Source organism: Magnolia sinica, chromosome 18 (assembly GCF_029962835.1).
Source record: "Magnolia sinica isolate HGM2019 chromosome 18, MsV1, whole genome shotgun sequence".
Taxonomy (NCBI): domain Eukaryota; kingdom Viridiplantae; phylum Streptophyta; class Magnoliopsida; order Magnoliales; family Magnoliaceae; genus Magnolia; species Magnolia sinica.
The window spans coordinates 23,915,728-23,927,666 of NC_080590.1; the positions used below are offsets into that span (position 1 = coordinate 23,915,728).

The window sequence follows — 11,939 nt, forward strand, 5'->3', positions numbered from 1 at the left end:
AGTTATAATGTTAGGGAGTTTGAGCTGCAGTTTGATTCTGAAACTTCTTCTTTGGGTTCATATCACTATTTAAGGGATTGTAAACTGGTTTTTTTTATATAATAAATTAATTTATTTTAGATTTTATTTAAATTTATTTTTATTTTCTATCTCTACTTGTGGATTCAAGAAATCTGTGCGAGGAGTTTGGAGAAGCTCGATGGACTTGGAGTAATTATCCCCTGGGGAAGACGGTGCTCGACCTCATATCGTCCATCCATGCATCACATCTGATCACTACCCATAGAAAAGGATGGATCACTCAAAACATAGCAACGGTCCAGGTTAAAGGGGCAAAACCATAGTTTAAAAATTACCAAATTACACTCCATACAAAACCCAGATGGGTCGAGTTTTTAAACAAAAATGGGCAAAGTTCACAACTGGATGGTCAGAGTTGTCCTATCAATACAATCTTTGGCCTATCTTCCATACAAGCAGTGGCCCAACATATCAACAATCTCGATCACAGTACAAAATGGACTGCATGGAACTCAAATCAACAAACCATATGCATAGTTTTATTCAAGTTACAAAATGACCCCTCTCAAAGCACAACAGAGTCACAGACAATAACCAAACGGTACCCAAGCTAGAAATCACACCTTCAAGAACTCCATGACCCAAGTGCCATAAGTGCAACATATGACTTTAAAACTGGCGAACCCAGCTCCCTTTGCCAAGGCCTCGAACTCCTTCTCCATCCTCTCCTTTCCACCCGGATTGTGGGCTAACATGATATTGTCTAATTGGAAAACGCCCTGGGCCGCTAGGTTAGTCTCTGGGGCCACTGGAAGAATTGACTCGGCGATTATCACTTTCCCAGAGTCCGGCAATGCTTTGTAGCAGTTCTTCAGAATCTTCGCACAGTGCTCGTCGCTCCAGTCATGGAGTATCCACTGTAAATTTCATGCAGCATTACCAAACACCCGAATCAGTTCCCTCGTAAACACAACAAACCAAAAGAGGAGTTCATTTTGCCCCATGGACCCACATGCAATGATGGTCTGATGATCAGGACCGCCCATTTTCTGGATGTTGTTGTCGATTGGACATTGTTCTCTTATCACGCTGGGAGGATTTTGCTTGGCCCCTGATTTTTTTATTTTATTTTATTTTTTTTTCCAAGTTGAAAATTTTCAATTTAACGTTATAGATTGAGTGTATGAACTAGCTGATCAGCTTTTTTTAAATCTTTGGCTGTCCACTGTAGCATCCAGAAGTTGGACGGTTCCAGTCGCTTGCCCATTTCTCTGTGGGCCTATCAATAATCAATGGACTAGGATGTTCATGGAGAGCTCACTCCCAAACAGAGAAGGGTGCGGATTGGGTGAGGCAGGGGTAATAGTTTAGTGGGTGAGGCCTGACAGTGTGGCTCACCTCAGTGTATGTGTTGTATATTTAAGGCTGTACATCCTTTATGCCAGCTCATTTTAGGACATGGTACTAAAAAATGAGGTAGATCCAAATCTCAGGTGGACCACACCACAGGAAAATAGTGGTAATTCGGTGCGCCCACCATTAAAAACCTTCCCAAGCCCAGTTTAATGTTTATTCGTCATCAACCTCTTGATAAGGTCAGGAAGAGCTGAATGAAGGGCAAACACAAACATCAGCTTCATCCCAAACTTTTGTGGCCTCCAAGATATTTTTAATAGTAGGACTTTAGTCTATATTATGTGGTCAACCTGAGATTTGGATCAGCCTCACTTTTGGAAATATGCCCTGAAATGATTTAGCAAAATGAATGGATGATGTGGATATATAAGGCATATATCAAGGTGGGCCCATGGTCAGGAACTCACTCAATGAGTTGTTATCCCTGCCTCACCCACGGTCAGTAACTCACCAATCACACCGCATGGTTATAATTAGCTGTTCCCATTCCATCTCAACTATTAGAATGTCTCTAGACAATGATCTTATCTTCATTTACATTACAATCTATTTTTATATCCCATAATTTTTTGATAATTTACTTTCTGTTAATGGTTTAACTAAATAATTACATTGCTTAGTTACATCCTTTCTTACTCATTCTATTGTGTAGGATCTACCGACATAGCGAAAGATTGGTAGTGACGTGAGTATGGTTAATTGCACTTGCTTAGTGTGGGACATGCCTTGTCTTCGCTTGTTGTTGCTTCTTCAATAATGGAAGGTGATTGCGTTTGTCTTTGGAACTCTTCGATCAGTACAGTCTCTTAGTACAATGATTTCAGATAAAATAAAAGATTTTAATTTAGTTAGGTGTGGGGGCATGTACTCTTTTAACACATACTTATATACTATGCACTTATCATTATAGGGGTGTACATCGAGTCGAACTGAGTAGCCACTAGCTGACCTCAGCTCGAACTCGGCTCAGCTCGGCTTGGTTCAATTAGCAGCTCGAGTGAGTTCGAGCCAAGATCAAGCCTAGTTTGTCATTACAACATTTTCACAAACACCTGGACTGCACCGTCAAAATCCTTTTGCATGTGAAACAGAAGCAATGGTTTTATAGGTATTTTATCAAACACCTTCTAAGCAATATAAAAATCAAGAAAAACCAAGAAAAAAAAAGGTATTTGTTTCATGCACATACCTTCCTTACCATTGACCACACTTCGTTGAGTCAATTTTATCAAACACTTGGTGAGCAACATCAATGGCAAAGTAACCAAGTCACCGAACTAGTTCAATTCGAGCTGGATTCGATCCGAGTCGAGTTGGGGCCTACTCGCACTCGGCTTGAACTCATTTTCGAGCTCAAAAAATCAGCTCGACTCGGCTCGAACTCAACTTCAAACCGAGTCGAATCGATCTTTTTCAAGTCGAGCCGAGCATAACCAAGCTAGCTCAGTTCCTATACACCCCTATTTATCGAGTAAACATCATCTGCCTTCTCCTTTTCAATTAATCTATTCAGATGTTTGAGGTCCTAATCTAGTTACATCTATTTTTATTTTTTTTTTACATAATTACTTTCCGTGGTTTATTAATATTTTTTCTCAGTTTTCTTGGTTATTTTTATTAAAGATTAGGTCTGGAGTGCCTGCAACAATATAATGATTTTGTCGTTATGTTCAAACTCACCTTAACTCTTCAAGCTTATTTACCCTACTATGACATCTATTCACCATCGGTAAATCAAGGCCACTATTGTATGGACAGGTCCAATCAGGGTTCTTTTCAACAACACGACACCATAAAGTTAGGTTGATCGGATAGGCATTCAAAATTCATACGTACATCTGCCACATGTATGAGAGAGATATGTCTACCATTTTCTCTACTTAGCAACAGAATTATTCGGCGTACTTGACTGTGATGGACAAATATTCACAGGTTTCCTGCATGAAAAATAATGGGACCTGCACATGATCATGTCACTGCAAAAGGTCCCAATGGGTTCAACTAGTTTGATGGTCTGGTAGACTCCCACCTTGTGTAACCATGCGAGGTGATCTTGGGAGCTTTTGAAGACTTGCTATATATTGAGTACTGCCATTTGGGTGGGTTGGGTTCGGTTGAAGGTCAATTAATGTCGAACCTAACCTCCAACATGACCTGATCCGAATTACAACCCAAGGTGCTCAACTTAGACTCAACCCAACCATAAATCCTTACTACCCCACCATAAATCAACCCAACCAACCCAAATACAAGTGATTATTCACACCCTAACCTAACCAGCCTTATTTTCTCAGCCCAAACCTACCCCGATTTCAAATCAAGTTGGAGTTTTCAAATCTAACCCAACCTAAGGACCTTGACAAACCTAACCCGAACTTAGATTGAGTGGGTATGACTTGACTATGAATCCAAGTCATAACCCTATCCTTGATTTAGTGTACTAGAAAACTTTAGCATAAAAAGGTTATTCAAATCATCTTGTTTGACCTTAACCGTCTGAGCATTTTGAGTAAGAAATGATTATTTAACATATATCAACATATGCTTACTGAAAATTTAGCAAATGTGGTGCGTCTGTGTAGCAATTAAAAATGTAAGATTATGCATGTGGCATTCACATGGACATATGCATCGCATATATAACCTGACACAAGCATCTTATAAAGAGTATCTAAAGGTTGAACATAGCACATTTGCTGCACTTAGGGCATGTTTGGATCTTAAGTTGCTTAAGATAAGTTACTTATGCAAAAAATAACTTATTTTAATTTCTACTTATTAAGAATATAAATATGTTTGATAAATAACTTATTAGCTTTTCCCTTTGGACTCTCTTATGAGTTTATTCAAAACTTAAGAAAAGTGAAAGCTGAAAATATATTAACTGAAGTGATTAAATACTTTTAAGTAAAAAAAGTTACTTATGACTAATCATAAATTAAACTTACTTATATGAAATAAGTTACTTGTTAAGTAGAAAAAGTAATTTATTTAGTGGTATCCAACGGTGCCCCAAAGACATGGTGGCACATGTGACATAGGGGCTATGTTTGTGCTTCAACCTTCTAATCTAGGATGTGACATATGGGGTACTTTTGTACTTTTGTATGACAATAAGGATATAAGTCTCACATTTTTTTTTAATAGAAAATGGCCTCCAACAGTTTAAACAATGAGATCAATCCTTCCTACATTTTTCCTATCTTGTACAAAATACTGAAGAGATGGGGGAAAAGCTGTCTAGGGCTAATCTTGGAATTCATCCAAAGAGATTTGCTTTCAAGTCACAAGAGGGGCTGAGAAATTGCCGATGTGGTCCACGTTTTCTGGTGAAATAAATATCTATATAAGAAAATGGAATAGGTTGGTGGCTTGCCCAACTTTTCCATGGCCGGTGGCCCACCCCAATCACCAAAGCGTAGTTGGCACGCTAAAGTACAACCAAACCAACCAAGAGAGGGGACCCACTCTGGATAAACGACACATGGAAAATGACACTCACCAGAAGAAAAATAAAAATAGCCAGGCAGCTGTCTACGTTGAACAGTCAAAGCTCGTATTGTATGACCAATGAGATTTTTGGTATTCACGGTGGGGCCATCAGATTGATGGACTGCAGGAGGTTGTCCTCCAATCCACATAGGTTCACATGTTAAGATCTCTGGTGGGCCCCACCAGCTAGTGGCCCAAAAATCATTACTCTCGGGACAATCCTAGCCGTCCGATAAACAGACCAATGACTCAAACTCACCTTCATGAAAATTGCATCTCCACTTGGGACGCTGGCAAACATATCCCCTCCAACATGAGTCACACCTGCAACCAATCAAACCCTCTCTGTGAACAAACACCATATAAAATGCAAAACGCGAGCTACTATTTATATTTTATAAGCCTACTCTCGTGGGTGGGTGTGGATTCCCTTCCTAATAAAAGACATGAAGAAAACTTTATGCACTAGGGATTATCACCGCGTGATGTTTATGTGGAATCCGAACCGTCCATTTGGTGGGCCTCCTCCTTTTCACCGTAACACAGTCGGACACTGTACAGGGAGGAATGTCGTCCCCTCATCCTCGTGAGACTCGCCTGATGAATGGGTTGGATGGTACATATATACAACGCGGAGAACCCCACATTCCATCTCGGAGTTTCTATGGTGGTTTTGTCACCCTCCACAATATCCCAAAATTTCCATTTGATACGACCCAACTGAGTTAGGTATAATGCTGGTAGATGATTAGGTAAGACCCTCTATCCACCAAGGTGGGTGGGACCCTGACTGTGTGGCTCACAGTGATGTATGTGACTATATCCACACCGTCCATTCTTATTGAAAGTTCGTTTTAGGTCATGATCCCAAAAAAGGAAGCAATCAATCTTATGTTAACCATACCACAGGAAACAGTAGTGATTGAATCCCCACCATTAAAACTTCATGGGTGCCACTGGAATGTTTATTTGCCATCCAACCTATTGATAAGTTCACAAAAATCTGGATGAAGAGACCACACAAATATCAGCTTGATCCAAAACTTTTGTGGCTAACGAGAAGTTTTTAACAGTTGGTTACCACTGTTTCCTGTATTGTGGTCCAACCGAGATTTGGATCTACTTCATTTATTGAACCATGCCCTAAAATGATCTTCCAATAAAGATGGACGGTGTGGATGTAATCACATACATCACAGTAGGTTCTAAGTCTTTATTTATTTATTTTTCTTAAATTTATTAGGATATTTCTTAGTATTCACGAAGTCATGATTAAGTTTTTCTAGAGCAAAAACATACCAGGATAGTCGGGTGCATCGGCAACAACATGCGGCAAATCGTAATTGGTACCCTTGATATGTGGATATTTAGAGACGATCATGTTGAGGATGGCCCCTGTCCCACCACCCACATCAACCACCTTCTTCAACCCTTCAAATCCCTTGTATGTTTCTAGAATCCTCTTCATGGTTATGGTAGAATGATCGGCCATGCCTCTGTTGAAAACCTTGTTGAACCTGGGATCTGTGCCATGGTAATCAAATGCAGTCATTCCATAGGCTTTGTTGAAGGGGATGCCACCATCTAGAACTGCATCTTTTAAGTGATACCTGGCCCACCAAAATAAAGAAATGATTAAGAAATTTAATATTGCTTTAGTGTGAAATCAGTAATGATGACTACTCAACCACTGATTAATGATTATTTTAAGGGAATTATAGCAGGGACTGGGTCACTACCATTGGTTTAAGCTGTGTGTAGCTGCTGGCGATGTGTATGTGGAATATAAACTGTTAATCTGGTTAGCCTTCTCATGATCACCATACATGCCGAGATTTATCCTGATCAAAAATTCAAGTGGGGCACACCACAGGGAGCAACATGCAATCGGAGATGGATTGGCTAGTGACCCTGCCACTAGCTAATTGCTAGTGATCGGTGCTCTGTGGGCCCCACCATGATGTATGTGTTTCATCCATGCTGTCCATTCATTTTCACAGATCATTTTATGGTTGGTATGAGCCCAAAAATTAGGTAAATCTAGATCTTAAGTGGACCACATCACACAAAACAGTGATGATTTAACAATCACCATTAAAAACCTAGCGAGGCTACAAAAGCTTTGGATCAAGTTGATATTTGATTTTTCCGTTCATCAGGTCAGTATGACCTAACCAAAACTTTGTATGTCAAATAAACATTACATGGCCCTAGGAGAATTTTAACCATGGATATTCAATCACTACTGTTTTCCTATGGTGTGGTCCCCTTGAGATTTAGATCTGCCTCATTTTTGGAATCAACCCCTAAAATCATCTAGAAAAATGGATGGACGGATTGGATAAGACATGTAATCAATACATCATGGTGGGGCCCACAGAGCACCGCCCAGTAGCTACCTGGCTAGTGGCAGCGTCACTCTCCAAACCCCATCCCATACATTCACATCTAAAACCTATACATTCAGGTGGGATGGCAAAGCTGAGTTCTGGGTTTCCCTTCAACGGGTATGGTGCACCTGGTGGCTGGGCAGGATGGCATATACACAAGATGGTAGAACCCATATTTCATTAGAAAGTTTCTACGGTTGGCTTCGCCCCAAGTGTACCCCAGTTTTCCATTTGACGGAGCCCACCTGAGTCATGGATTAAGCTAGCTGTTGGAAAATAGGCCTAGCATGTGTGGAAGAATCTAATGGATGGATTTGATGGCACTCAGACATCATAGTGAGCCGTACACAGTTCGGACATATGGTCATCACCGTATGCACGAACGTGTATGATCTTTCTGCACCCATGAGTAGGATTTGAATCCTGGTCGCTGGCTTGCTCTTTGAGATATCTGGGCCGTTCCTGTAGGGCCCTACCACTTGTTAGATGGAACACACGCACTTGAAGAACCGATCCTAATAAATTAGGCCGTTCTACATGTCTACATTCCAGCTATGAGTATGGTCCATACTAGTTAAGCTCGACGACTTAAAGTGCGACTAAGCATGCCAGATAATAGTTAATCAGGATTTAGGACAATTAATAGAACGTGGGATCTACCGTTTATAATCTGGAGTACACAATAGCTATGGTGCAGATATTTAGAGCTGGCCATCCAATAAAGTCGGACCGAGTTAAGGCTGACCCGACCCAAACCGGTTCTAAGACCTAACTGGATCTTGACCCGACTCAGTACCGAGTTCAGCGTGCCTGACTCAGTACCAAGTCAGTATGCCCGGCCAGATTCAAGTCCTGGTCTAGCCTGGACTAATCCGGATTGAGTCCAACACAGTCATAGGGACCGAGTCAGAATCGCGGGTCTTAAGGACCGAGTCTAGTGGTGGTAGGTGAATGTTGGACTCGAGAGAGGAGGAAGAGAGATTAGGTTGGGTGCAGTGGACATGTTAAATTAGATTTAATATAGTTTATAAATATATATATATATATATATATATATATATATATATATATATATATATATATATATATATATAGGGAAAAGGTACTATGCGCTTGAACTCACGAGTCCGTCCCATGAGGTGGAGCTGTGTGGGCCCCACCGTGATGTGTTTCGAACATCTACCCCATCAGTCAGATGCACCATTCCATCATGGGCCTAGGTCTCAAAAATCAAGTCAATCCATGACTTTTGTGGGCCACACCACATACAGAAGTGGGGAGGGGCCGTGCACCATTAAAACACTCATAATCATTTTTTGGGCCCACCAAGATGTGGTTTGCAAATCCAGCCCATGCATTATGTGTGTCCCACTTGGATGAGGGTTCAGACCAAGTTTCAGCAGTATTCAAAACTCAGGGGGGCCTCACCAAGTGCTTTTATATGTTTTAACAGTGCCTTCATATGATTTTAGATGCTATGGCCCACTTGAATTCCGTATACAGCCGATTTATGGGATATCCCATAATTTAGAGGGTACCCATCAAATGCATGGTGTTGATGGTCGACACGCATCACGGTGGGGCTCACACAGCGCGACCTCACAGGAGCTTATCATGAGGTCGAGCGCTTAGTACCTTTTCCCACACACACACACACACACACACACACATATATATATATAATGCCAAGCTGCACATTAGTTTGCACTCAACTTGTGTGAACTTTTTTGAGAATGTATCATACATGATGTGGCTCTAAAAACTGAACTTAGCCCAATTTTTACTTTGATCTAAAATTTAGGTAGGCTATGAAAAATGAAAATAGTTTCCTCCTCTGATTTGTACTTCTCTTTGCTATGGCCCACTGGAAATTTATATCAAGGTGAAAATTTATCTCTTGAAATTTCATGGGATTCCGCATCACATAGACGGTTTGGATTAAAAGCACATAACACATGTGCAAAGGTGCATACGGGCATAGGTGTTATATATATATATATATTTATATATATATATATATATATATATATATATATATATATATATATATATATATATAATTTAAGTCAATTTGAGCTTAGATAAGGCAAAGTCTACTCGATTCCGTGAATTGACTCATTCTACACGCAACTTTACATCATTGTATTATTTACATTTTAGTTTTCAAAACACACTTAAAGGGTGGTTCTTGTTTTAATATATTTATAATAAGTTAATATATATCATAGCAGCGTAGTACTTAAAAGAGATTTGATGGGACGTATAAAATAGATTAATAATAAGTTAATATATATCAAGTCAATAAGGTAATTAAAATAGATTTGATAGTATGTATAGTACGTCCGCAATATTGACTTTAGATTTGAGGTCATCTTTCAATAATCCAGACCGTTTACACGGAGGACGTATTTTCGATGGAAGATTAGCAAAAGATAAAAATTCTTGAATTGGATTCTTTTAGCTCGTTGATCATTTTACCCTCTTTATTTGAATATAGGTGATATTCTTAATTCTTAAATGACCAAAGGGTTGAACATTTCTTCAGTCCCTTGTTTTTTTTTTTTTTTTTCCAACTATGTTGGGGCCCATCATATAAAAGATTTGATCATTGAAAAGGACCAAAATACAATGGCTAAAGTCCCTGCGTATCCTACTGTAGTAGGTGGGGATGTAGCAACCCTCCACTTACAATGCAATCTAACCGTATAAAAAATGGAGTATAGGTGGGGATGTCAGTTGTAAGGACGCAGATTGGCCCTTGACCCCAACAGTAGCTATCAAAGCTCTGTGGGTCCCACCATGATGTATGTGTTTTATCGTCGCCATCCGTCCAATTTGTCAGCTCATTTTAGGTCAAAAATGGAGGTAGATCCAAATCTCAGATGGACCACACCACTGTAAACTGTGAGAATTGAACGTTCACTATTAAAAACTTCCTAGGACCCACTGTAATGTTTATTTTCCAACCTGTTGATAAGTTCACACGACCTAAATATAGGAAAAATACAAATATCATTTTTTCTGTGGCCCCAAAAAGTTTTCAATGGTAAGCATTCAATCCAAACTGTTTCCTATGGTGTAGTCCCCGTAAGATTTGGATCCGCCTCATTTTTGGGCTCGTAACCTAAAATAAGCTGAAAAAAATGGATGGGCAGCGTGGATGAAACAAATACATTATGGTGGGGTCCACGTATCTTTGACACCAGCTAGCAGGCTGGTGTTGTGGTCACTAGCCAAACCGGGTCCCAGTTGTAAAGCATGAAAGTGGGCCCGACAGCAACTCAATTCAATCATCAACCGCCTCAAAAGATTAGGTTGTGAGACATCTCCTCAGCCGTTCAACATGGAATCCAACGTAGCATGGGGACCACCGGCCGACAATCATTTATTTTTTAAAATGAAAAAAAATAAAAGAAGAGGCTGTGAAACATACCAGCTTTCCATGAGCACCTTATCTTGGTTCATGAGCACCAAAGGAGCTATGGACACTCCATCTTGGTTTTTAACAAGGAACTTGCACACAGGTGCCAGGCCATACAGCCTCTCAACACGCCCATCATCGTGCGTTAGGAGGGAGCATGTGAGGACAGAGTAGCTAGCCAAGAGCCTAAGGATACGATCAAGCATGGTGGGGGCCTCTGGGTTCTGTGTGGGGAGTTGAGAGGCTATCTCATATGGTGAAAGGTGGGCCCCTGGCCCACCTTTCGCTATTATCTCCAGCACGTCGAGCTCGATGGCTGCTTTCAAAGCCATGGGGAGGACCGATGCGCTCGCCAGTTGCATGGCAAACATACACTCTTCTTCATCATTAGAGGTTGTAGACTGATTGAAAGTTGGAGCCATGTTGGAGGGAGTGGCGAGGGAGGGTTTGGAGGTTGGAATTAGAGATTTGTAATTTGGAGGTGTTTTGTGGTTGAATTTATGGGGACGGAAGGCTCACCAACCACGCGTTCTAGGACCCCACCATGTAAGGAAGTGGTTGCATAAATTTCTTTTTTACGAAACGAATGTGGGGCCACTAGACTTTTTCGATTTGTATTTAATACTCGGGCGGAGCACGATGCCGGATAAGCAATCACTCATGAATTGTACACGTTGCATACATTAAATCAAATTAAATAAGTAAACCGGTCCTAAAATCAGATTGGTTAAACAATCCTAATCTCTGATTAATTAGTTGACAGTTGTTTATTGAAATAGGATCATTGGATATTTTTCATTTTAGCCGTCCAATAAATGTCCCTAATTGATTTTGGTAAATCTTAATTGGGACACATAACCCGGACAGTTTAATTTAAATAATTTTACGGTAACGTGTGCAATCTGTATATAATTAATAACTGCCTGCGTATCATCGATCACATTCTGTCCGAGTATGGAAGTTTTTAAACTTCCATGCGGGTGTGACTGATGGATATCGTTTGCCAGTCGGCGGCTAGCGTGTCGATTTCATTTTAAGAAAATGTGTAGAAAGCAAAGACCAGGAAATCAAGTGGTTGGTGATTGATTGGATGGCTGGGATTTTATATAGCGCTGAGATTTGGTATGGGTAGTTTTCTTTAGAGGGTACGTTTTGCGCGTGGTATTATACGGAATTAGGTGGGATGGAACTGCACTGGG

The 11,939-nt window shown here is 40.4% G+C and overlaps 1 protein-coding gene across 1 annotated transcript; it reads right to left on the reverse strand.

Moving 5' to 3' along the window:
- Nucleotides 1–523: 523 nt before the first annotated feature.
- Nucleotides 524–11,237, reverse strand: LOC131234034 (caffeic acid 3-O-methyltransferase-like). The gene is made up of 4 exons (XM_058230993.1): nucleotides 10,753–11,237; nucleotides 6,229–6,539; nucleotides 5,189–5,253; nucleotides 524–938 (listed from the first exon to the last, which is right to left on the reverse strand). Exons 1-4 carry the CDS (start codon nucleotides 11,160–11,162, stop codon nucleotides 639–641), a joined length of 1,086 nt encoding a protein of 361 aa, XP_058086976.1. The 5' UTR covers nucleotides 11,163–11,237; the 3' UTR covers nucleotides 524–638.
- Nucleotides 11,238–11,939: the final 702 nt, after the last annotated feature.

Excerpts from the sequence above, each read along its gene's own strand:
- LOC131234034 (XM_058230993.1), bottom strand. The coding sequence starts at position 11,162 with ATGGCTCCAACTTTCAATCAGTCTACAACCTCTAATGATGAAGAAGAG. Across the intron at positions 6,540-10,752 it reads AAGGTGCTCATGGAAAGCTG|GTATCACTTAAAAGATGCAG; the intron begins GTATGTTTCACA and ends TTGGTGGGCCAG. Across the intron at positions 5,254-6,228 it reads CGATGCACCCGACTATCCTG|GTGTGACTCATGTTGGAGGG; the intron begins GTATGTTTTTGC and ends GATTGGTTGCAG.